The sequence below is a fragment of the Pan paniscus genome, chromosome 4, assembly GCF_029289425.2.
Source record: "Pan paniscus chromosome 4, NHGRI_mPanPan1-v2.0_pri, whole genome shotgun sequence".
Lineage (NCBI taxonomy): Eukaryota > Metazoa > Chordata > Mammalia > Primates > Hominidae > Pan > Pan paniscus.
This window is the reverse complement of record NC_073253.2, coordinates 168,276,653-168,303,138: the sequence shown is the minus strand read 5'-3', so window position 1 is coordinate 168,303,138 and position 26,486 is coordinate 168,276,653. Positions and strand designations below refer to the sequence as shown.

At 45.4% G+C, this 26,486-nt stretch overlaps 1 protein-coding gene across 2 annotated transcripts; it reads right to left on the bottom strand.

Annotated features, from left to right (window-relative positions):
• Positions 1–2,204: 2,204 nt before the first annotated feature.
• BNIP1 (BCL2 interacting protein 1) lies at positions 2,205–22,242 on the bottom strand. 2 transcript variants are annotated; one of them, XM_003814001.5, is made up of 6 exons: positions 21,969–22,242; positions 19,640–19,732; positions 12,172–12,263; positions 7,742–7,843; positions 6,539–6,657; positions 2,205–2,867 (listed from the first exon to the last, which is right to left on the bottom strand). In XM_003814001.5, exons 1-6 carry the CDS (start codon positions 22,050–22,052, stop codon positions 2,671–2,673), a joined length of 687 nt encoding a protein of 228 aa, XP_003814049.1. In that variant the 5' UTR covers positions 22,053–22,242; the 3' UTR covers positions 2,205–2,670. The 2 variants fall into 2 exon arrangements, with proteins under 2 accessions (XP_003814049.1, XP_034816865.1); XM_034960974.3 differs by lacking the exon at positions 19,640–19,732 and having other exon boundaries at positions 21,969–22,075.
• Positions 22,243–26,486: the final 4,244 nt, after the last annotated feature.

Genomic DNA, 26,486 nt, shown 5'->3' with positions numbered 1-26,486 from the left:
TGTGTGTGTGTGTGTGTGTATATATATCCATAAAAGCATTTCAAATGGACTGATGAAGATTACCACACCCACTGCAAGACGGCAGAGCAAATGTGGACACTGCCCTCTCATGGTTGAGCATGGAGAGGGCCGCATTCTGCTTTGGGGAAGGATTAACCCTGGTGGCTGGTGGAGGCTGCAAGATGTTGTTATCAATGACATTTCAAAATGGGTCACATTCAACTCTATTTTCAGGAGGAGGCAAGTAAAAGAGGAATAAAGTGTCAAAGGGAGCAATTTTAGGGCATACAGAGCCCACGCAATTCCATATTGTGAGGAGGATGTTGACAATTAGTGGGAAGCAGTAAAGAAAAATGTTAAGACAAGAAAATCCGAACTTGATAACATCCATCTGCTGCACTTACAGCTGGAATCTGAGTGGGAATTTCCCATCTGTGCTTTATTCTCAGCTTTAATTTGACTATAAATAAGACACATGTGTGCACAATCTGCACCGAGTGTCTTTTGGGGCCAGGAATTGTTTAAGGATGATATACAGCCTACAAAATATGTGTGTGTGTGTGTGTGTGTGTGTGTGTGTGTACACAAAGTGTGGCTCTATACTTAGATCCACACTTTAACTTGGAATCCACTCATTAAGCTGGTCTGAGATGTGCAGCTAGTTTTTTATAACTTGGTCCCATCATGATCTGCCACTTTATAACTGAGGCCTTAACTCTTGACATCCTCTGCTCAAACACCTCTAACAGAATTCTGGTGCCTGGCCCAGCTTTTCCTGAAGCACCGCTGCTGTCAGCTGCAGGAAACCTCAGTGTCCAGGGCCCAGGGGGTGGCAGCATTTGGAAAGGCCATGGCAGGCCTGGTCTGAAGACAGCTAGCTACACTTGCTGCTTTATATTCTCTTTGGATTCTCAGGTTGACTCTATGAGGACCCATATGGATTATCACCTCCATTTTACAGATAGGAAAACTGAGGCTTAGCAACATAAGGTAACTTGCCAATGGTCCTGTGGTCCATTAGCAGTGGAGCCAAATCTCAAAACCAAGTGTTTGAGCCAAGGATCAAAGTCCATGTTCTTCCCACTTTCCCTTCAGCCTCCACACTGCCCTTCCCAGGTCCTCTGGGGCTATAAATAGTGGGGGGAGGCTGGGATTTCAAGCTTGAGGTCAGCCAGGCCTGCAGCACAAAAGACACAGCACCTCTAGGACTGGCCTAGCCTGGGCCCTCTCCCTCTGGCCTGGACAGAACTCAGGCTCACACAGTCTCAGCTTCTCACTAGCTTCTCCCTCCTTGGTTATACTTAGCTCTGGACATCAGAGAGAAAGGCATGTGCCAGCCCGAATCACTGCACACCCCCAGGCCTGGCCAGGCTGCTGTGGTAGAGAATGGCATCACAGCCTTTTCAGATGTTGGTGTGAGCCACTTCCAACAAGGGCTGTTTTCTGTTCTGTTTCTGTTTTTTTGTTTTTTTGTTTTTTAAATACAGACAGGGTCTTGCTATGTTGTCTAGCTGGTCTTGAACTCCTGGGCTCAAGTGATCATCCTGCCTCAGCCTCCCAAAATGCTGGGATTAGAGGTATCAGCCACCACACCTGGTTGAACAGGGGCTGTTGGACCCTCCTTCCTGATAGTCTGTGAGATTTTATTTCCGTGTCTCCTTCTGTTCCTCCTTGAGGGAGGAACCATGTCTGGTTCACCAATGTATTTGTCATGTTCAGCAGCGTCTATAACACCCTGTGTGTGGCAGCTGTTTAATAGTTCCTTGTTGTTGGGGAGGGACAGAAAGAAAATAACAATGCTAATTCGTTGTTGAATGAATGAATAAATAAATAATCTAGGTTCATGTCCTAAAAATCTGGACATCAAGAAAAGAGGGCTGGGCATGGTGGCTCACACCTGTAATCCCAGCACTTTGGGAGGCCAAGACGGGTGGATCACCTGAGGTCAGGTGTTCGACAGCAGCCTGGCCAACATGGAGAAACCCCATCTCTACTAAAAAAATACAAAAATTAGCCGGGTGTGGTGGTGTGTGCCTGTAATCCTAGCTACTTGGGAGGCTGAGGCAAGAGAATCTTTTGAACCCAGGAGGCAGAGGCTGCAGTGAGCCAAGATTGCGCCATTGCACTCCTGCCTGGATGATAGAGCAAGTCTCCATCTCAAAAAAAAAGAAAAAAGAAAAGAGGAACACACATTCCCAGAGGGCTATCTTACAAAATCAAATACATTTTATTCTATTAAATAAAATCAAGTTTATTCAAGGAATGACCAGGAGTTTTCATCACCTTTCTTCCTACCTCTTCTCTCTTCCCTCCACCAGATCTGGCATTTAAGGGCACGATGGGAGCGGGAGACAGGAGGGGCATCCGGTCCTGGAGGCTGGACTTTAAGTGCTCCACGCAGCAGCAGCCTCCCATAGTGCACAATGGGGGAAGGAGGCGGTTCGTATGTCCCCAGGGCGGCATCCCAATGCCAGGCCTTCCTCCCATGGCTCTGTTCACCCTTTACAAGCCAGCTACTCGCAGAAAAGTGGGGCACTGTGTTCCATCCAACCTGCAGGCAACTGGCACAAACGGAGGGGTGTGTGGCTCAGCTTAGCAGCCTAGAGCTCAGGAACCAGGACAGATCCTGAAACAGGAGCTGAAAGGGCCAGAACTGGCACCTTTGGGATCTCACAAAAATGGAAAGAGCCGCTTTTTCACAATATAGAGGACCGTAGCAAGAAACAGGGCTAGCGCAAGGAAGATGAGAAGCTTGTCCGTCAGCTCCCGGCGATTGTATTTTGTGATAAGCTTCCGGCCCAGCTGGATGGTGCCCGACATGGACTTAAATTCTTCATTTGCATCCAGGATCGTTCGTGAAGAAGTGACTGAAACAAAAGAGGAAGGAGGCCCAACTCAGAGACTGCAGCTCAAGATCCAAAGACCTCACTCTGCTGGCTGGGGTGCTGATAAAAACCAGCATTCTCAAGTGAGTTCCTCTGAGCTGGAATCAAAGCATGTGGAGACCAGCCAAGGAGCTGACAAGGAAAGGCTCCTCCCCAGGTCCCATCAGCTCCAGAGAGTGAGGGGGGGTTTGTTTGGGAGTCCTTGAACATGAACGTCACCAGGGAGAAGGGCAGAAGAGGCTTGCTCACCCAGCCACCTCCTCAGCTCTCTGAAGCAGATGGACGCTGCTCAGGGAAACCACCAGCCACAAAACCAACCCAGGGATCGTGGGCAGGCACTGTGAGGTCTGTGTTGGGGCAGCAGCCGAACGCACCAGAACCTTCCACCTATGAGGTGCGGCCTCCAGGACATCTGCTGGCCAGACCGGCACTTTGCAGGATCTCAAAAGGGCAAGGGTGTCCCGGGCTCTGCCGTAAGCCCTCACACATACCAGTCCCTCAGGCCAGGGATACTGGCTGTAGCTTTAAGGAGGTGACACCTAAGAAGAGGCCCACGTCCCTTAAGGAATCACTGTCCCCAGAGTCAGATGTATTTCTGAATATGGGTATCTGGGCCTGACGCTGAGGGTAGAAGGTGTACCTGGCGAGGTTCTCCCACAAAACATAGCAAGGCATCATCAGAACAGCCATTGAATAGAACACATTAAGTGAAAAGGGAAAGTATAAAGGAACGCCTGTGAAATGTTTCCATTTAGGTAAGAAACAGGGAGATGAATGGTATTTCATTTGCTTAAGTTACAAAAGCTTAGAGGATCACAAGATATTTTTTAAGACACTGGTTACAGAGGTTGCCTCTGGGAAGTGGACCAGAGGGCTGGCAGGTAGGGGTCAGCTGGAGGTCAGAACAGAGAGTGATCTTTTTTGTGTCCCTTTTGTACTCTCCAGAGCTGTGCTGACCAATATGGCAGCCCCTAGACATGCGAGGCTGCTGTGCATAGAAAAACGTGGCTAATGCAAATGGAGATGTCAGGAGATGTAAGTGTCAAACCCACACAATGTTTCTTTTCTTTTTTTTTTGAGATGCAGTCTCACTCTGTCACCCAGGCTGGAGTGCAGTGGCGTCATCTTGGCTCATCACAACCTCCACCTCCCGGGTTCAAATGATTCTCCTGCCTCAGCCTCCCCAGTAGCTGGGATTACAGGCATGCACCACCACGCCCAGCTAATTTTCTTTTTGTATTTTTAGTAGAGACAGGGTTGCAACATGTTGGTCAGGCTGGTCTCGAACTCCTGACCTCAAGTGATCTGCCCGCCTTGGCTTCCCAAAGTGCTGGGATTACCGGCATGAGCCACCGCGCCTGGCCAAAATCCACACGATGTTTCAAAGACTTAATCTGAGAAAAAGGAATGTAAAATATCTCAATAGTTTTTAATATTAGTTTTACATTGAAATTATAATATTTTACATAATGGGTTAAATAAACATCTTACTAAAATTAATTTCTTATGTTTCTTTTTACTTTTTAAAATGTGCCTACTGGAAAATTTAAAGTTACGTACATGGCTGCTGTTGCGTTTCTATGGCAGTCCTGGGCTAGAGTTTTCTTATCCTTCTCTATGCTGTATGTGTTACCTTTTTAAAAATTAAAAGCTAATAAGTAAATAAGATAAATTATCAGAGGAAACACAGCAGCGTTTTGAAAATGACAGATAAAAGGAGAAAAACAAACACTCACAGAACAGGAATCCCTCTCCGCCTGCTTTCTCCACGCCTGCCTGCTGCGATTTCAAAACCCTGAGATCTTGCTAAGTAAAAATCTAATAGGCCTTTCTTTTTAAACTTTCTTATTACGGAGAATTTTGAAGCATCACAGAGCAGACAGCATAATATCATGAAATGCCATGTGTCCACCACCCATAACCAAGAACCACCAACCTCTGAAATCCTGCTCCCCCTCCCCCCAGCTGCCACTACTCCTGCAATTGTGGAGCAAATTCCAGACACCATATTCCTAATAAGCTTTTTGTTTTAAAATTATGGTCCTAGTAGGCTTTTAAATCAAGCTGAATTTGTGAGGCATAAGGAAAGGGTTAAGAACTGTATTCTTCTCTTTTCTTCAATAGTTATCGCTTCTACAAAATGGGCCCCAAGAACACTGGGACCCTCTCAACACCCCAGAAGCCACCAGCATTTGTGTTTCCTTCCCACTGTTAGCGGGGGGTATGCTGTCGCCACACCAGAGCATAAAAGCCCTGGACTCAGAGGCCAAGTTGTCGCTTTGCTCCCTCTCTCTCCAAGGCCTCTCCCACAGCACACGCTGAGAGGAAGCCCCTGGCTGGTTCCGAGCCCAGATGTTCAGGTAAGCTGCAAACTCAAGGAGCGACCTAGGGGTCACCTGCTTGCTTTCCTTTTGCTTCTGCCTATTTGGTGCACTGAAAAAACAGTGGTCCAAAATTATAATTTCTAGGCGTGATCATGGTATTGTAGTTATGGGGTTGCTTCTGCTTTTCCCCCAAAGAGTCCCTTATGTTTTAGAGAGATGTACTGAGATATTTATGGACGATGTCTGGGATTTGCTTCAAAATAATCCAGATGGGGGATGGGCTGAGGGTAGAACTGAAACGAGACTGGCTGGGGTCATGGACTCAGGGCTCAGGGGATTCAGGATACCATGCTTTCTACTTTTGTCCACGTGTGCAATTTTCCAAAAGCGTTTCAAGGAGTAAACGCCCTTTTTTGTTGTCTTATACTGAAGGACCCTGGAGAGGGCTGATACTCTTCTCCATCACAGAGGAGACACTCTGGGAAAACTATTGGAGGAAACCAGATGGTCTCAAGCAGTCTCTCCTGTAGCCTCTGATTCACATCTTTTAAAAGGAACTCATAGGAAAAATAACGTTGGGGAGTATAATTGTAAACTGAGGTCCTAGCAGTCCTACCAGCAGCTGATTCGCCAAACATCTCTTGGAGCAACCATTCCCAAACTTGCCTGGCCATATGGGTCCCCAGAGCCCTCACTGAAAATCAGACTCCAGGCCCCTCACCCAGCCCTGCCGACACCCTCTCTAGGAGAGGGGCTGGGACCTCTGCCTTTCACATGAACACATGGGAATGCTCCCCCTGAGGAAACATCGATGGGGGTGTGGGGTCTTCTAGTAAACAGAAATACGGGCCGGGCGTGGCGTCTCAAGCCTATAATCCCAGCACTTTGGGAGGCTGAGGCAGGCGGATCACCTGAGGTTGGGAGTTCAAGACCAGCCTGACCAACATGGAGAAACCCCGTCTCTACTAAAAATACAAAATTAGCCGGGTGTGGTGGTGCATGCCGGTAATCCCAGCTACTTGGGAGGCTAAGGCAGGATAATCGCTTGAAACCAGGAGGCAGAGGTTGCGGTGAGCTGAGATCGCACCATTGCACTCCAACCTGGGCAACAAGAGCGAAACTCCATCTCAAAAAAAAAAAAGAGAAATAGGAGCAGCACATCCCACACTGGATAAGACCATGGTGTCAAGTCATCTCATGAGGGAGAAGCCACCCAAGTCAGTGAACATCGTGTGGGCTGTGGTGGAGGAGCCCAGAGTGGAGGTGCCAGGGCAAGGGCCCTAGAGCAGCGTCTCTGGGAGAAGCTTCCTACTCCAGGCCCAGCTTTACCTAGAGACTGCATGGCCTCCTCGCTCTGCTGGACCTGCTGGGCCATCATCCTGCTGATCCCCATGAGGCTCTCAGTGATGGTACTGGATGTCTGGGCCAGGCTCTCTTTGGCGGTTTTCCTAAAAGTTCAGAGGAAGAGAAAGGGGAGGAATGTCAACAAAAGCCTCCCTGCAAGAAGGCCCCACATCCAAATGAGATCTCATGTTTTACCTATCCAATTAGTATACATATTTTAAATGATCACATTCAATGCTGGAAAGGGTGTGCTGAGACCCACGCCCCTGTGGACTGCTAGTAGGAACATAAACCAGTGCTGCCTTCTGTAAAGCAATTTGCCAATTGAAGAGCCTTGGTAATGTTCATTCCTTTGACTCAATCATCTCATCCCTGGAAATCCCTCCAAAGGAAACATCCAAAATGTGGATAAAGCCTTATGTTCTAAGACATGCCCTGGTGTATTACTTACACTACTGAAACACTAGAAATGCAAACACACACAGGGGATTGTATTAACATACAATCTACATACTATGTACTGTTAGAATTAGGCTTAAAAAGCTTTTTTTTTTTTTAATGAACAACTTTTGTGCTGAAACAGCAGAATATGAAATTTTATGTATGGTACAATTTTGACTTTGTAAGAAATGTAGAAGTAAAAATGAGGGAGAGAATATACCAAAATGTTCATGAGTAATAAGATTCGATATTTTCGGCCGGGCATGGTGGCTCACGCCTATAATCCTAGCACTTTGGGAGGCTGGGGTGGGTGGATCACCTGAAGTCAGGAGTTCAAGACCAGCCTGGCCAACATGGTTAAACCCCATCTCTACTAAAAATACAAAAAATTAGCTGGGTGCAGTGGCGCGCAACTGTAATCCCAGATACTTTGGAGGCTGAGGCAGGAGAATCACTTGAACCCAGGAGGCGGAGATTGCGGTGAGCCGAGAGGGCACCACTGCACTCCAGCCTGGGCTACAAGAGTGAGACTTCATCTCAGAAAAAAAAAAAATTCGATATTTTAATTTTGTAATTCATACTTTATTTTACCAATTTACTACAAATAAGTATGCATTTTTTTCAAACTTAAAAAAATTACTTATGTAATTAAATTAAACACCAAGCTGAAAACAAGAGGGGGTTTCCTACACCTTGCCAATTGTTATCTATTATTATCGGAGCCCAGAAAAATAAAAGAATAGGTACCTTTGCCTTAAGAGATCTCCTCCCTGAAGAAGTTCTGCTTTCTCTAGATTGTCGATTGCAATTTTGCAGGTGAGATTAGCTTTCCTCCATGAGGCCTGATTGCTGGAATTGGAAGGTTCACGTGTGAGTGTGTCCACTCCACCAGGCCATAAGTCAGTTCAATTCACAGCACTTCCCCCCAACAAAGGCACACGGGAGAAGGCCACCAGGCACGGCCTTCAGAGCCCATCCCACCTCCTGCCACTTCTGCCTCCTGGTCCCCCAGCAACTGTTCTTGCTCAGGTCCTGATACCCCTTGACCGGACCCTGGAGGTCGCCACGGGGAGGCTCTGTTGCTGTCCCTCTGCCCCCGTCAGCCCAAGGGGCTGTGAACATGGCACTCCTCTGTGCACAGCTCCACAATGGCTGGACTTCAGGGAGGCATCCAAACTTCCCAGCTGGTCACACAAGGCCCCTCTTCAGTCCAGTTGCCTCTAAGGCTGTACTGCTATGGCCTGTGTATTAATTGGTACCATCCCCGGAGAACCATGACTTACTCATCTCCAGTATCTTGAACAACCATTTCTGGCCATTCAGCTGCTGAGTTAATATACTTTGTAGGAAATAAAAAATCGTGGCCAGGCACAGTGGTTCACACCTGTAATCATAGCACTTTAGGAGGCCGAGGTGGGGGGATCACTTGAGCCCAGGAGTTCAAGACCAGCCTGGGCAACATGGAGAAACCCCGTCTCTACTAAAAATACAAAAAATTAGCCAGGCATGGTGGTGGCGCACGCCTGTCGTTCCAGCTACCCAGGAGGCGGAGGAGCGAAGATCACCTGAGCCTGGGAAGTGGAGGTTGCAGTGAGCCGTGATAGTACCACTATACTCCAGCCTGGGTGACACAGTAAGACCTTCTCTCAAGGAAAAAAAAAAAAAAAAAACCACACACACAAAAAGCCAATCTTTCAAAATATTTCTTCAAGGTTTGTTGTTCTTTCCATACTACAGACCAATCATGAATGACACAAACATGATGGATTAGCAGAGCCCTGACTGACACGGCGGATCTACAGTCTTCACCTGCGCTAACTTGTGGGTGATAACGGAAAGTTGGTGAACAGCTTCCTGGAGTTAGAAATGTGACAGTTGACCGGGCGTGGTGGCTCACACCTGTAATCCCAACACTTTGAGAGGCCGAGGCGGGTGGGTCACTTGAGGTCAGGAGTTCGAGACCAGCCTGGCCAACATGTTAAAACCCTGTCTCTACTAAAAATACAAAAATTAGCTGGACATGATGGCGAGTGCCTGTAATCCCAGCTACTCGGGAGTCTGAGGCAGGAAAATCACTTGAATCTAGGAGGCAGAGGTTGCAGTGAGCCAAGATCATGCCACTGCACTCCAGCCTGGGCAATGAGAGTAAGACTCCATCTCAAAAAAAAAAAAGAAATGTTGACAGTTGTTGATAGACTATAAAAAAGCTAACTGAGTCTCTCTAAGAATCAAACTCATACTTCAGAACTCTTATGTAGCCAGCTCAAACCAATTGTGCTCATCTCTGGAAATACTCAAAAATCAAAACACAGAGTACGTGAACTGACAGGGGGGTTTTCTAATAGCACCTTTATGCTGAAGGTCTTAATGAGCACCTGCTCCGCCATTTCACATCTGCCACTTTAAAGAATCCATTACATTTTGAAACAGTTTGCAAGGGGGTTCTGCAGGACCCTGGGATCCAGAGATGAATGAGGGGCAGTATTTCTCCTCAACCACCTCACATTCATTTGGGAAAAAGACAAGCAAACAGATACTCACTGTATGGTGTGACAAGCATGATGACCCAAGCAAGCACAACTACTGCTTCAACTGCCAAAGTTGGTTTTTTTTGTTTTGTTTTTTTTTTTTGAGATAGGGTCGGCTGGGCACGGTGCCTCACGCCTGTAATCCCAGCACTTTGGGAGGCCGAGACCGGCGGATCATGAGGGTCAGGTGATCGAGACCATCCTGGCTAACACGGAGAAACCCCATCTCTACTAAAAATATAAAAAATGAGCCAGGCGTGGTGGCGGGTGCCTGTAGTCCCAGCTACTCGGAGAGGCTGAGGCAGGAGAATGGCGTGAACCCGGGAGGTGGAGCTTGCAGTGAGCCGAGATTGCGCCACTGCACTCCAGCCTGGGTGACAGAGTGAGACTCTGTCTCAAAAAAAAAAAAAAAGAAAAGAAAAGAGGCAGGGTCTCGTTCTGTCTCCTAGGCCAGAGTGCAGTCACATGATCACGGCTCACTGCAGCCTTGACCTCCCGAGCCCACTGCCCTCCTGCCTTGGCCTCCCAAGTAGTTGAGACTACAGGCACACATCAGCATGCCCCCAGCTAATTTTTTTTTTTTTTAACAGATGAGGTTTTGCTTTGTTGCCCAGGATGGTCTTAAACTCCTGGGCTCAAGCAGTCCTCCTGCCTCGGCCCCCAAAGTGCTGGGATTATAGGTGTGAGCTACTGCACATAGCCCCAAAGTATAAATTGACAGCTTTCTCTGCTCTGGCCTGTAATGCTACATTGTGGATGGCCATTCCCAGGTTTAAACCCATGCTAAGCTGAGTGTGTCTGGCATAACTTACCATACTTTATACAAGGGCTCCTCTGTACTCAGTGTTTATAATCTGAGTAGGCTTGGTGGCTCAGGAAAGCAAAAGCCATCATAACATAAAGTATTCGTGAAATAGCCAAGCCCTGGATCACTGCCCACCACTCATACAGCCCTCCCTGCTTACACTGGCCTCCCTGTGCCTGTGTTTTTGCCAGTCGGTGTCTTCCTGACAGCTGACTGTTACATACACAGCTGCTTGCAGGGAAGATGATGCTGGCAAATTGCTCAAATCAGAAGCAAAGCCACAAATACAGATCTGGCAGAGGCAGACCAGTGAACAAGAGACAAAGAGAAAACCCATGGGAATGACAACTTAGCAGGGGTTTCAAAAGAGAATGATTTAGCCAGGCACGGTGGAGTGTGCTGTAGTCCCAACTACTTGGGAAGCTGAGGTGAGAGGATCACTTGAGCCCAGGAGTTCCTGAGGCTGCAGTAAGCTATGACTGTACTCCAGACTGGGCAACAGAGAAGGACCTCCTTTCCAAAATTTTTTAATTTTTTAAAAATAAAAATATTTTTTTTTTGTTTTTAAGGTGGAGTCTCACTCTGTCACCCAGGCTGGAGTGCAGCAATCTCGGCTCACTGCAACCTCTGCCTCCCGGGCTCAAGCGATTCTCCTGCCTCAGCCTCCCGAGTAGCTGGGATTACAGGTGTGTGCCACCACACCCGGCTAATTTTTTATTTTTAGTAGAGAGGGGTTTCACCATGTTGGTCAAGCTGGTCTCGAACTCCTGACCTCATGATCTGTCCACCTCAGCCTCCCAAAGTGCTGGGATTCCAGGCATGAGCCGCCGCACTGGGCCAAAAATGTATTTTTAAAAAAGAGAGAGAATGATCTGAATACCTCAAATATGTTTGGAAAAACCCTCTTTCTGATTGGTACAAAAGTCAAATGTGAAGGGAAAGATACTGTTTCATGTTGTCTGACAATTTCATTGGAAAAGTTAAACCTCTCCCAATTCAATAACAAGAAATGGCATATAACTGTAATTATATAATCAAGGATTAGCACACACCTGCAATTACAACCTCGATTTTGGTTTTAATTTTTGACCTCAATTTTGTTTAATTTACGGTTTTTCTTGCATTTTATTTTATTTTATTTTTAGACAGCATCCCACTCAAAACCTTCTAAATTTTGGTCCACCTTCAGCAGGTTTTCTTTCTGTAGATTTTTTCTGGTACCAATTATCCTTAGATAAAAAATGACCCTGTATTACAAAAGCAATCATATTTTTTTATTAAAAATATACAATACAGTATAATGTTAAATATGCTTTTGTAAACTATGCTCAGCTCCACCTGCTCAGATAGGCCCTATTTATCCCTTCCCCACTCGCCCCCACTTGACTATTACTGACTGAGAGAGAACATTCCACCAGTGTGTAACTGATGCAATTGGCTGGGCGTGGTTGCTCACACCTGTAATCCCAGCACTTTGGGAAGCCAAGGTGGGTGAATCACATGAGGCCAGTGTTAGAGACCAGCCTGGCCAACACAGCGAAACTCTATCTCTACTAAAAATACAAAAATTAGCCAGGCGTGATGGTGGGTGCCTGTAATCCCAGCTACTCAGGAGGCTGAGGCAGAAGAATTGCTTGAACTCGGGAGGCAGAGGTCGCAGTGAGCCAAGATCAGGCCACTGCACTCCAGCCTGGGCGATAGAGCGAGACACCATCTCTCAAAAAAAAAAAAAAGACACCATTAAGTCAGCATTAAACCAGATCCATCAGGCAAACACACGTGCAAGGCTCACAGGCAAAAAGAAGAGCCAGCAGAAGCCGCTGGCGGGGGCAGGCCCTGCCTACCTGAGCATCTGCTTTTTGTGATTCTCCACTTCCTGGAGTAGAAGTTGTTTCTCTGATTCTTTGTCTTGCTCTTTAGCCAACTGCTCCAGGTCCTTTGAGGAAAAATAACTCCATGTTAAAATTATTTCAAAAGTCAACATGAAAGCAGAAGAGCATTTCTATTTCTGCCAAGGGCATACAATAGCACTTGAAGCACCCTTTTAAAACAGAACACCTAGGAATGCTAGGTAACATATAACACACATCCTTTTAAATCTATAGCTAAGTCCACAAGGAAGTAAGGAAAACCCCTATGGCCCAAAAGTGAGAAGGGAACAAGAGCTGGAATAGTCAGCCTGGGAGTGATGCACGGCTGTCCTGGCGTCAGAGCTGCTGCTCCTGTCACCTAGGGCAGGCCCGACAGGAAAAGAAAAACAATGACGAAATACGAGCACACTGATCCCCCACTTAGATATCATTAAAATATCAAACTGCTGTTCATTTCCAGATACAATTTCTGTGCCTATTTCATTAAAGACGAGTAATAGGCAGTTTGAGCGCTTGAAGGTTTGAGAGCTTGTGCAGGGACAGAAAAATGAAGCCCTGAGCCATCTGAGGCTGAGGTTGAGAAGCTGAACTGAGATCACCACAAATCTAAAACCCACGAAAGGTTACAGACACAGGAAAATGGTCTAAAAAAATGTCCATCTACCAGCACAGAGTGAAAACATAGATGCTTGCTTTTTTTTGCTATGAGTTCCAAATAGAGGGGTTAAAAAAAAACTCCCCTGAGAATTTATAACCAACCAGGGAGCTGCTCCTTCCACTGATCTAGGGTGCAATTTATCTTCCCTGAGTGGTTCATGAAACTCCATTAAGAGAAATGAACATAAACAGTGTTCTCGGCCGGGCACGGTGGCTCACGCCTGTAATCCCAGCACTTTGGGAGGCCGAGGCGGGCGGATCACGAGGTCAGGAGATCGAGACCATCCTGTCTAACATGGTGAAACCCCATCTCAATTGAAAATACAAAAAATTAGCCAGGCGTGGTGGCGGGCACCTGTAGTCCCAGCTACTCAGGAGGCTGAGGCAGGAGAATGGCGTGAACCCGGGAGGCAGAGCTTGCAGCAAGCCAAGACTGTGCCACTGCGCTCCAGCCTGGGCAACAGAGAGAGACTCTGTCTCAAAAAAAAAAAAAAAATGTTGTCAGACTTGTGATCATCTCAGGAGACCTGGTGGGAAGCTAATGCAAAAACCTCTGTAGAGACTTGGCCTCGACCCAGCTGCACAAAGTCCCTCAGATAAGGTCTGCTGAAGATGAGTGCTCACAGTCCAAAATAACCTAACACCAAGGAAATAACCCACCATAAGTGAGGGTCAGCAGACATACCCAGAAGTATTAAACCCCAAGAACTTCAGATAAAAGAACCATCAAGAGGGACTATAATTAAAGATAGCATTATACCAATCACATTTTTTGGTTTACAAATTAAAACAGATTCTAGCTTCAATCACGCTATTGATCTGAAACATCAATGTATTTGCTCATTTATATACTAATTTACTGATTTACATATCAATTTGCACATGCTGGTTTGGAACAAGTTTGTGTATCCACCATTTCAATAGCACAGAGATGACTTTCAATTTATGCCTCCAAATATTGCTGAGGTAGAGAATAAAAGAAATAATCAACTGTGAATTGGAAAAGTTTTGCAAATGTCATCAATTATTTTCATAATTATTTGTTTAAAATCTGTATTCCCTATTAGAATGTAAATTCTATGGGCTGGGCGTGGTGGTTCACGCCTGTAATTCCAGCACCTTGGGAGGCCAGGGCGGGCAGATTACGAGGTCAGGAGATCAAGACCATCCTGGCTAACACGGTGAAACCCCATCTCCACTAAAAATACAAAAAATTAGCCAGGCGTGGTGGCGGGCGCCTGTAATCCCAGCTACTTGGGAGGCTGAGGCAGGAGAATGGCGTGAACCCGGGAAGTGGAGATTGCAGTGAGCCGAGATCGTGCCACTGCACTCCAGCCTGGGCAACAGAGTGAGACTCCGTCTAAAAAAAAAAGGATGTAAATTCTATGAATAAGCAGAGCTGTATCTCACATTATTCACTACATATATTCCTTGTGCCCGGCACATACTGGGCACTGAGTCACTGAATGGAAGAATGAACGCATGGGAAAAAGGGAGGGATTAAAAAGGGGGAGAAATGTACAATTTACTCATGAAAGATTGCCTGGAAGTTCTGTCAAAGAGAACCAGTGATAGTTCTGGAGAAAGGAATGGTAGGGTAGAGTAGTTCTCAAATTCCAGTTTGAGAGCTATATGTACAAAGACAAACACACAGATATTTATACACAGTCAGTGCCCAAGATTCACCATGTGCAGAACACCCAGTTTTGAGGATATGAGGCCGGTTCTCTAGTATCACACGATCTTGTTGGAAATACACAAAAAAGACATTCAAATAAAAGCTAAAAATGGCAAACAAACAGGAATCTTGTATTTATTTCCAGATATAAAAAGAGTATGTAAATACTTAAGAAACGCAGATTAAAACTGGGATGGGGTTATTCATTTACTGGCCATGTGCATTTATTAGGTCCTTCCTAGGTGCCATAATAAATATGTAAATGTACACGTATTGGTGAGGTCATTTTAATGAGTGAAGGAAATAAACACTGGGTGGGCACCCAGATGTTTAAAAAGAACATACAAATACTCACACTGAAGGTAACAGGTGTAGTTGGAGAGTTGAAGTCATGCTGAGTTGAAGAAAAGTCTGTCAGGGAATAAGTTAGCTTAAAAAAAATGTGGAAGCAGTCCAAATAAATGCCCTTTGATAGAGAACTGGCTAAAAAAAAAAAAAAAATGACAACTATTTAGAAAAGAATGAGAGACCAGGTGTGGTGGCTCCCGCCTGTAATCCCAACACTTTGGAAGGCTGAGGCAGACAATCACTTGAGTCCAGGAGTTCAAGTCCAGCCTGAGCAACATGGCAAAACCCAGTCTCTATAAAAACTACAAAAATTTGCTGGGTGTGGTGGCGCACGCCTGTAGTCCCAACTATTTGGGGGACTGAGGCAGGAGGAAAATCGCTTGAGCCTGGGAAATCAAGGCTGTGGTGAGCTGAGATTGTGCCACTGCACTCTGGCCTGGGTGACAGCCCAAGACCCTGTCTCAAAAAAAGAAAAAAAAAGAAAACAGAAAAAGAAAAATGAGGACAGTCTCTGATTACTGAAATGGAAAAATTTCCAATATACGTATAATAAAATTATACTTAACAGTATAAGTTTTGACCGGGCGTGGTGGCTCACGCCTGTAATCCCAGCACTTTGGGAGGCTGAGGCAGGCTGATCACAAAGTCAGGAGATCGAGACTGGCCTGGCTAACACGGTGAAACTCCGTCTGTACTAAAAATACGAAAAATTAGCTGCGTGTGGTGGCACACACCTGTAATCCCAGCTACTTGGGAGGCTGAGGCAGGAGAATCGCTTGAACCCAGGAGGTGGAGGTTGCAGTGAGCAGAGATCACACCTGCACTCCAGCCTGGGAAACAGGGCCAGACTCCATCTTAAAAAAAAAAAAAAGTATAAAGTTTTTAAAAGCTTTGTGTTAGTATGCTACTTCTTAGATGAGAAACAAGGAAGAAATAAAAAAAAAAAAGAAATTTGACTTTTTAAATATTTGAGTAGAGAAACTCTGGAATGACATATCAGTAACAAAAGTGGTTACCTGTTTGGAAGAGTGGAACAAAAAACAAAACTGGGGCATAACTGAGACTTTTCACTGAATGTTGATACTTATAGACACAGACACATACATAAAACATGTAAAAGGAACATCTTTTCAAAAATAAAAAATTAAGATGATTAAATCAGTACTGGAGATGAAGGCAGGAAGAGATCAGCTAGGTATGGTGACGCGGCTGAAAATCATATAGTTAACTCCAATAGCAAAAATTACACATTTTCAAAATTGCCCTTGAAAATCTCTGAGGTAGGCAAACACTGGACACAGACATACTGTTTCTCAGGGGTCCAACTGGCCAGCTTTTCTACCAGCTTTACAACAGACTGTCTTCCTCTGTTAAGCAACAACAGAGTTGCTGGTGGGCTTTGGGGGCCATGTTATATGAAAAGCACAAGTCTTTTTTTTTTTTTTTGAGACAGGGTCTTGCTCCGTCACCCAGGCTGGAGTGCAGTGGCACAATCTTGGCTCAATGCAACCTCCAACTCCCAGGTTCAAGCAATTCTCATGCCTCAGCCACCCAAACAGCTGGGATTACAGGCACGGGTCACCATGCCCAGCTAATTTTTGTATTTTTAGTAGAGATGGAGGTTCACCATGTTGACTAGGCTGGTCTTGAACTCCTGGCCTCAGGCGATCCACTCGCCTTGGCCTCCCAAAGTGCTGGGATTACAGGCGTGAGCCACTGTGCTGGCCAAAAAAGCACAAGTCTTTAGACCTGATATAGTCTGAATATTTGTCCCTGCCCAAATCTCATGTTGAATGGTAATCCCCAGTGTTGGAGGTGGGGCCTGGTGGGAGGTGTTTGGATCATGGGGGTGGATCCCTCATGAATGGCATAAGTCATCCCCTTAGTGGTAAGTGAGCTCTCACTCAATCTCTCTCTTGCTCCTGCTTTTGTCATGTGACATGCCTGCTCCCTTTGCCTTCTGCCATGACTGGAAGCTTCCTGAAGCCTCCCCAGAAGCAGATACTGCTATGCTTCCCATACAGCCTGCAGAACCATAAGCCAATTAAACCCATTTTTTAAAATAAATTACCCAGCCTCAGGTATTTCTTTACAGCAATGCAAGAAAGGCCTAATACAAAACCCCAATACCACAAGACCAGGTGCCACAAGACCCATCCAGGGATGCTGATATGGTTTGGCTGTGTCCCCACCCAAATCTCATCTTGAATTGTAACTCTCACAATACGTCATGGGAGGTACCTGGTGGGAGGTGACTGAATTACAGAGGTGGGTCTTTCCTGCACTTTTCTCATGATAGTGAATGACTCTCACGAGATCTGATGGTTTTAAAAACAGGAGTTTCCCTGCACAAACTCTCTCTTTGCCTGCTGCCATCCATATAAGACGTGACTTGCTCCTCTTTGCCTTCTGCCATGATCGTGAGGCCTCCCCAGCCATGTCAGAAGTCCATTAAACTTCTTTTTCTTCCCAGTCTCACGTATGTCTTTATCAGCTGCATGAAAACAGACTAATATAGATGGGCAGATCCATGACACCCACCTCACCCTCACTGAAGGTACAGCAGGGGAAACATCTCCACTATTCAAACTGCTACTTCTAAGAGACCTCCAGAAGTCTAGAGGAGCAGGCATGTTTCCACACTCAGGTACCTCCTGACTCTCCTAGGTCCCACTAGGGCAGAGTAAGTGCTAGTTCTCTGCCAACCCAACATTAGGTCCTGTGGCTGCAGTGAGAAGAATCCCAGGAGAAAACTCAGGAATAAAAATGGAGAACGTAAGACATCAGACTGAAATTACAAGAAACCCTCAGGAAATAAAGAAGGAAGAAGAAACCAAGAAACCAGAAAAACCATCAGAACAGTTACCAACCCTTGGAGTGACCAGGAGATCCAGAGTTCCCTAAAAGAATGCAATTATCTCAAATTTGAATAACTGAGGAAGAAGAATCATGAACAATATAAAGCAACTGCCTAGTGTTTCAAGTAGAGGGGCATGAAGAGGAGCCGGCAGGAATGTCTCCAGATAATGACAAGTTTGCAGGACTTTTACTGAACTACTCATGAGGCTAAATAGAGGCCAAGGAGCCAACCCTGTTCCTGTCCTCATGGAGAGGGCCTACACAGGATTCCAGGATACAGATGGACAGCATCTTTTTAAGTGTGCAGACGCAGTCGTCCTTTCAACTCCTGAGTTCCAGCCCTGGGCCTGTGCCATCCCTATTCACTTTGAGGGGCTGCTGTGGGCCCCTCTACCCATGAGCTGCATGCAGGATCCTTGGATGCCCAGATGGGAGCCTTGAAACATGACCCCTCCATAGTCAGCTCCATACGTGTTTCCTGGCTTTTTCTCAGCAGCCCCAAGACCCACAAGTGGTCTTCGTCATCTGATTCTGATCTAGATTCTGAACTTGGAAACAATTAGAAGCTGAATCCCAATTCTGTCTGAAAGCAACACAATAGTCTGGGCTTATGCCTGTAATCCCAGCACTTTCAGAGGCTGAGGCAGGAGGATTGCTTGAGCCCAGGAGTTTAAGACCAGCTCAAGCAACATAGAGCAAAAAATCCATCTCTATTAAAAAAAAATATATATATATATATGTATATATATATATATATATTTTTTTTTTTTTTTTGACACAGAGTCTTGCTCTGTCACCAAGGCTAGAGTGCAGTGGCACGATCTCCGCTCACTGCAACCTGCGCCTCCTGGGTTCAAGTGATTCTCCTGCCTCAGCCTCCTAAGTAGCTGAGATTACAGGCGTGTGCCACCATGCCCAGCTAATTTTTGCATTTATCAGAGACAGGGTTTTGCCATGTTGGCCAGGCTGTTCTCAAACTACTGGCCTCATTTTCATTTTTAACAATGAAAGCAACAGAATAACATGATCTATACAGTGGTGCACAACTCTTTGCCCAGCCCAATGTAATAAGAATAAAATGTGAAATAAATAAAACAAACAAACAAAACTGCTACTTGTCACCCTCTAGTGTTTTTTGAGACAGCACATATACCATAGTTGAATTCAGGCATACTAAATGTGTATATGATGTGACTGGTGACTATTGAAATAAGGAAGATGCTGAGCAAAGTAACAGCGTAAAAAAAAAACCCAGGAGTGTGATGGATTGAGGTAGTAAATGAATGAATAGGGTAGAAAGAATGGCAGAGAAGAGAAAGTATTTGAAGTGGCCCCAGGATTTCAAAAATTCCAAGGATAATGGTGTTCCTGCCACTCACTTGTTCACACAGCTGGCAGTGTTCTGCATGCAAAAGTTTCTTGTTTTTTTTTGAGACAGAGTCTCGCTCTGTCGCCCAGGCTGGAGTGCAGTGGCTCGATCTCGGCTCACTGCAAGCTCCGCCTCCCGGGTTCAAGCGATTTTCCTGCCTCAGCCTCCCCAGTAGCTGGAATTACAGGTGCACACCACCACGCCCGGCTGATTTTTGTGTTTTTAGTAGAGACGGGGTTCACCGTGTTAGCCAGGATGATCTCGATCTCCTGACCTCGTGATCTCCCCACCTCGGCCTCCTAAAATGCTGGGATTACAGACGTGAGCCACCGTGCCCGGCCAAAAGTTTCTCGTTTTTACCTGGAGAGCAGGTTAGTACAGAGTCACCCTCCCTGTCTAAGTGTTTACTGCTCCCATCAGCTGGTGTTTGAAGAACCCAGACGGCTCTCAAGCAGAGGATATACCCAGGACAGAGCCCCCTTCATTGATTGAATTGAGATACTCAGCATCTCAGTTCTGAGAATACCCACCTGTATTCTGTGACGCAACTGTTGAAATTTCTCTTTTACTTTAGTATTCAGTTCAGTAAGAGCACTTAAAGGTCCTGAACAATCACGGATATCCTAGGAGACATTGAACAGATGAAAGGCCTTTCTCAAGGCAATGAAATGAAATGACACCATCCACACAGTGAGAGAGTTGGTTTAGACCAACTAATATTAACGTACTGACTATAATTCATCCTGATCTTTGCTGTTTACCTCTGCAACACAAGCAAAAACATTATCATTTACATTTTTCTCATTCCTTTTTAGATTAATGTTGAATTAATATAAAAGCCTAGAAAGAAACACAACTGCTTTGACCTAATTTTTAGTGCCTAAATTTTAACAAAACATTACCTGGCCAGTAGGAAACAGCTTAAAACAGCTTGTATGCCCAACAAGAATGGACATGCAAAAGTGATAGTATCACTTTAGAACCTTAGATCCTTCCAACTTGGAAGATCAGGATGTTTAAATATCTGGCATCATATGATGAGACTAACTTCTCCAGTGTGATTTTACAAACCATTAGTGATAAGTTAGAGTGTTTATATAGACATGTTTAAGGGCAGATTTAGAATCTGTTGCTGGACATTCAGAATTACTGGTGCCAGCTTTCACAGCAGGCTCTGGAGACAGACCAGGTGGATTTGAATCCTGGCTGTAGCAACTTATAAGCTGTGTAAAGTTACCTGGAAAGTTATTTAAATTCTCTGTGTCTGAGTTTCCTTATCACAACACTACTTACCTCACAGAACATCATAGATTATGTATGTATGTAAAGTACTTAGCAGAGCTGCTGGGAAACGGTAAGAATGCAATACATCCAGCTATAATCAGTCTTTCTCCTCAGCAATGACAAGAACCCAAATGTTAGAAAGTGTACAGAAGAATGCCTAAGCAATTTAGATTATGTGAAAATGTAATTTCATTTGTATGAAACCTGTTTATTTTTCTATAATTGGCCCAGAAGTTTTGTAATGTATACACCAGAGAAGTGAAGTTCAAGAAGTTTTAAATATCTGCATCAAATTTCACTTTTTCTCTGGCTTATTCATTTAATCACACTTCTTTGCACCGTATTTGTTTATTCTGCATCTAATTTGGTTTATTCTGCATCTGGTTTATCTGGGGAGCCCTATTTTCCTGCACTTTTTGCCACACCTTGTTACAAACTCTGAGTCTACATCTAATGTTTAGTGACTTTGTTGAAAATGATTAGCTTTAAAAACCAAGGTTTAGGCCGGGCGCGGTGGCTCACGCCTGTAATCCCAGCAATTTGGGAGGCCGAGGCGGGCGGATCACGAGGTTAGGAGATCGAGACCATCCTGGCTAACACGGTGAAACCCCGTCTCTACTAAGCAAAACACAAAAATTAGCCGGGCATGGTGGCGGGTGCCTGTAGTCCCAGCTACTCAGGAGGCTGAGGCAGGAGAATGGCGTGAACCCGGGAGGCGGAGCTTGCCGTGAGTCGAGATCGCGCCACTGCACTCCAGCCTGGGCGACAGAGCGAGACTCCGTCTCAAAAAAACAAAAACAAACAAACAAAAACAAGGTTTAAAACTCGGTTTCTTTTTGCTAAACTCATGGAACCGTGTCTACATTCCCAATTCTTGCCTAAGTCCACTCATTTATTTTACCTCTACCCTTAAATGACTTAAGGCGAAACACTTCATTTCCTATCTGTTCAAACGGGGTAACACTCTAAGATGTTATTCCTAGGTTGACTTTCCCAGTCCAGGTCCCAGTTTTGCCACTGACCCAGGTCTGCCTTCTAACCTAGGCCTTGGCGCCGTACTCGATTTCCTCAAGCATAAAAAAACAACTACGGTCCAGGTTACATTCGTTTCACCCAGTGCCTCCCGTGCCAGGTGGCCTTTGATGCCAGTGGAGCTGGCCAGCAGGGGTGGGGGGCTAGCTGCCTCCCGGACGCTACCAGAGGATGGTGAAGCGGCGTCAGAGGGCGGGGCCAAGCAGGGTGACAGGTAGGTTGTGAGGTAGTCAGGGGCGGGGCGACGACCAGGGCTGCAGGTGGAAGGGGCAAAGGCGAGCCCCGAAGCAGTAGCTGAGTCAGAGGTGGAGAACAGTGGGGTGCTCTGGGGATGGGAGATCCGGCGGCACCCGGAAAAAGGATCAAGGCCAGCAGTCACCGGGACACAACCAAATGGGGACCGGGCGGGTAGCCGACCATGGGGCGGAGCCTGTGGTCTGGGAAACCAAGTGGGGAAAGTTCGGGAGTGACACTGCCAAGCTCACAGACCAGCAGAGCTTGGGTTAGGGCTGCTGGAGCCCGGCAGGGGTCCCGGGAGAGTACCTGAATAAGCGCCTTCACCTCCAGGTCAAATTTGACAATCTCTTGGTTACAGATCCGGACGTGGACATCTTGGGGAGCCGCCATGTTGGGGACGCCGGCTACGGGCAGCGGCAGGACCCAAGTTCAAACGCGTTTTCGCACCGCCTTCTTTCCCTCCCCGCCCAGTCTCGGGGCAGCGCCCCCTAGAGACCGGCGAAAATGGCAAGCGAGGGTCGCTGCGCAGAGTTGGGACTTTCCCTGACACGTGTAGGGAAATCAGCCTCTCCTCTTGGTACGGCCCTAATAACATGGAGAGGAAGAGAAGAGGGAATATCAAGAACGCTTCACAGTGGTCTCTTTCCATCTTCCTTCTGTCAGGCATTCTAATAACTATATATTTTTTACATAGAAAAAAAAGACTGGAAGAAAAGTATCAATTGAGATGTCTCTGGAAAGTACAAGTAATAATTTTTTGTTTCTTCAAACTTTCTTATATTTTTAATATTTTCTACAGTGAGTATAAATTGTGGAGTAAAAGAGGAAATGATAAACGTCATATATTTTTTAAAGTATGGAGTTCAAGGCAGGTCAGTAGAGTACCTCCTATCACTCCAACACATGATCTAAGGGATCTTTGTAAAACACGAAATTGATCAAGTCACCTACCTGTATGCAGCCCTTCTATGGCTTCTCGTGTTTCCCTTTTGTATACAACTGGATTTATTAAATCTACCTTGCTAAGGTAGTTTTGATGGAAATGTCAGAGCAAACCCTCAACAAATGGTGGCTCTTTTATTTTTGTTAGTAAATAATCCAAGTTTCTTAGCTGGTCCTCAAGGCCATCAGCCACTCCGGCCATCAGCCACCGCACCCTGCGCCCTTCCTGGATTGCTCAAGCTCTTTCTGGATGTGTAGCCTTAGAATGTGGTGTTCCCTCTCCCTAGAAAGCCTTTCCCCCACTCGACCCCACTCCAACTGCTTTTGTTCGGGTCACTTCAGCAAGCATAGATTGTGAGGACCTAAAGGCTTAGGACTTGAATGTTCATCTCTCTCTCTCTCTTTTTTTTTTTTTTTTTTTTTTGTGGCGGAGTCTCGCTCTGTTGCCCAGGCTGGAGTGCAATGGCACAATCTTGGCTCACTGCAAACTCTACCTCCCAGGTTCAAGCAATTCTCCTGCCTCAGCCTCCTGAGTAGCTGGGATTACAGGTGCGTGCCACCATGCCCAGCTAATTTTTGTATTTTTCGTAGACACGGGGTTCACCATATTGGTCAGGTTGGTCTCGAACTGACCTCGTGATCCACCCGCCTCGGCCTCCCAAAGTGCTGGGATTACAGGCGTGAGCCACTGTGCCCGACCATGTTCATCTCTCTTAATCCTCACAACCACCCTTGAAATTGTACTACACTATTATCACAGATCAGGAGTAGGGCTTAGAGTAGATTAAAACAAAAAACAATCAACCCTGTTGCAAGATTACCTATCTTGAAAGTGGCAAAGCCTAGGCCGGGCACGGTGGCTCATGCCTGTAATCCCAGCACTTTGGGAGGCCGAGGCGGGTGGATCACGAGGTCAAGAGATCGAGATCATCCTGGCTAACACGGTGAAACCCCGTCTCTACTAAAAATACAAAAATTAGCCGGGCGTGGTGGCGGACGCCTGTAGTCCCAGCTACTTGGGAGGCTGAGGCAGGAGAATGGTGTGAACCCGGGAGGTGGAGCTTGCAATGAGCCGAGATCGCCCCACTGTACTACTCCAGCCTGGGCGACAGAGCAAGACTCCATCTCAAAAAAAAAAAAAGAAAAAAGAAAGAAAGTGGCACAGCCTCTACTGAAAGCCATCTTTTCCCCAAAAAATCAATATGGTCCCCACCTGTTGTAAGCGGGGCTCTGTGCTTGTCTGTGTCCCTACAGCCCTTTACACACCCTCTCGTAAGGTATTCATCACCCCACTGCACCTAGTAGAGAGGCAGTGTATCACAGGCTTGGCATCTGCCTGGGCTCAAATCCTGTCCACCACACACTTCGCAGGCCTGTGCCTCTGTCTCCTCGGAAGCTAACTGGTGATAATCAATTGCGCCTACTTCACAGGTTGGAGAATTAAATGAGATAATACATGAAAAGCACCAAGCACAGTGTGCTAATGTGGCATATAGTAAGATCTCAATGCCCGTTAGCTGCTGTTATTCTACTACTAGCCCACATTTTGGGAGCACTTCCTATGTGCCAGGAACTTTGTACTAAGCGCTTCATGTGTGTCTCGCTTAACTCTTACAACAACTCTGTGAGGTAAAAACGGGGCAGAGAGGAATAATGATTTGCCCAGAGCAAATGGAGTTGCTAGGTCAAAGGATATATGCATTTAAAAATTCTGACATATTACCAAATTGCTCTTCATAGGGATTATGTCAATCCATACTCCCTCCAGCAAAATGGCATAAATGCCTGTTTCCCGTGGCCTTGTCAACACGGTAGGTTAACAAACATTGGAAGTTTTGCCAATCTGATTAGGTAGAAATGCCTTCTTTAGTTTATGCTTTTCTGATCATGAAGGAGGCTGAGAAACTCTACCTATGCTTCAGAGTTATTTGCATTTATTCTATTGTCTGCTCATTGTTCTATTGGGTTGTTGGTTTTTTTCATATCCGTTTCCAGGAACTCTATATATTAGGAGGATTAGTCCTTAGAGATGAGTTTCAAAGCTTTTCTATTTTCATTTTTTCTTAAAGACATCTACAGCCTTAAAAAGTCTATAGAACTTTGATTTGGCTTATGGTTTTTGTTAATCTTGTTTTACACTGAATTTATCAATCTTCATTTATGATTCCTGGAATCGCGGTCCAAATCACAGGGATTTAAAGGGATTGCCCACATTTCCTTGCAGTGTTTTTATGGGTGGTTTTTTGTAGCTTTTTTTTTTTTTTTACACTTAGATCATTATCTATTTTGAAATATATGTTGGCTTATGGTGTGAGATATAGACCCAATTTTACTTTTTCCGGAGGTTACTCAGTTATTCCAATACTATTTAATGAAGAGTCTACCTTTTGCTCACTGGTTCTGGATGCCATATTTGCCATACTAATTTGTCATATATATTTGAGTCTACTTTTAGACCTTCTATTCTGCTTGACTGGCCTATTCATGTATCAGAATTACAGTTTTAACTATTATGGTTTTATAACGACTTTTAGTATCTGCTAGGATTAAATAACTCTTCCCCTTGTCCCCTGCATCACTGCCCCCTCAGCCCCACTGCCTACCAGCATCTTCCAGCTATTTTATCCCTGTGTAAACTTTTTTTTTTTAACCCTCTTGGTATGTTTTCTTAGGATGACATTTTTTAGCAATATTATATTTTTAATTTAACTTACCACTGTTAGTTCTATGTCACTGCTCCTGTGTAAGAACTTGGTGTATCTTTCAATTTATTCCAGTTTCCTTCTGTGTCCTTCACAGTACTTTCAAAGTTTTCTTTATCCTAGGCCTTGTATACATTTTCTGTTAAGTTTATTCCTGGTAATATTTTCAGGTTAAAACCTTTTAAAGAAACTGAGGTTTACTTTCTTCAGGTCACTCCAGTGTTTTGGATACTCACATAGAAGCTCCCTGTTTAGGACAGCAGAGAAGCCCCAAAGCCAGCGGTTGGCAGACCTGCGGACGTGCCCTTGGGACCCCGTTCACATCATGCTTCTTGTTGAATATTCATATGCAATCAACAGTCCCCAGTTGCATCTCTTATGCTGCAGCTAAAGAAGAAAACATAAGCTCCCTTTTTCTCTACCCTCCAATATACTTCCTTCCAATAAGGGGACCCAATCCTAAACCTTAAGCTAGAGGCCATCTTCGAGGAACAGATGTGCAGTCTGGTGATCATTACACCCAATCACTGATTCCTCTCAACTCTGTTTTGCTTCCCCTATCACCTTTACCCACTGATCCTTAGACTAGCTTTTGTTTATCTGCTAGGTTTTGGCTTTCTTTTTGGTTTTTAGATTCTAAGGCCTTTATCCCCCGCTACAGAGACATCCTTCCAAATATTGCCTGTGACTTGGCCTGATCCCAAAGAGATGAATACAAATTATTTCTGTAGTGCAGCAAGCCGACTGGAGTTGAATTGGAGCTCTATAATCATATAAGGTAGGTCTGGGGCTAGTCTCCTCATCTGAGTCTAGTCTCCTGTGAAATGAACATGACCACCAGCCTCATTGGGCGCTTGAGAGTAGCAGCTGAGTTTCCTGTAACAAAAAAGCACCTAGCAGAGTCTTAAGGAATGCCACTCCCTCCCCTAGGGCTTTCTAACACCTTCTTCCTGCTGTGAACCTTTTAGCTGGGATATTATAGCATTTCCCAGCCATTTTCTTTCTTTCAAATTCTCCACTGTACTGTGGCTAAACAGCTCACCAGCTGAATGACCCAGCTAACTGGATGCTATCCACAGGTTTAGTTTCCTAAGGACTATACTGGTCTGGCTCACCCAGCCCTTTAACAGTCTCAAGATCTTGACAGAGGATCCTGTGAGCAGTGGTCTTTAGAGATCAA

Coding starts and splice junctions, on each gene's coding strand:
- BNIP1 (XM_003814001.5), bottom strand. CDS start 22,052: ATGGCGGCTCCCCAAGATGTCCACGTCCGGATCTGTAACCAAGAGATT. Junction 12,264..19,639: donor AGTTGCGTCACAGAATACAG/GTGGGTATTCTC, acceptor TTTTCCTCAAAG/GACCTGGAGCAGTTGGCTAA. Junction 2,868..6,538: donor GGAGGCCATGCAGTCTCTAG/GTAAAGCTGGGC, acceptor CTTTTGTTTCAG/TCACTTCTTCACGAACGATC.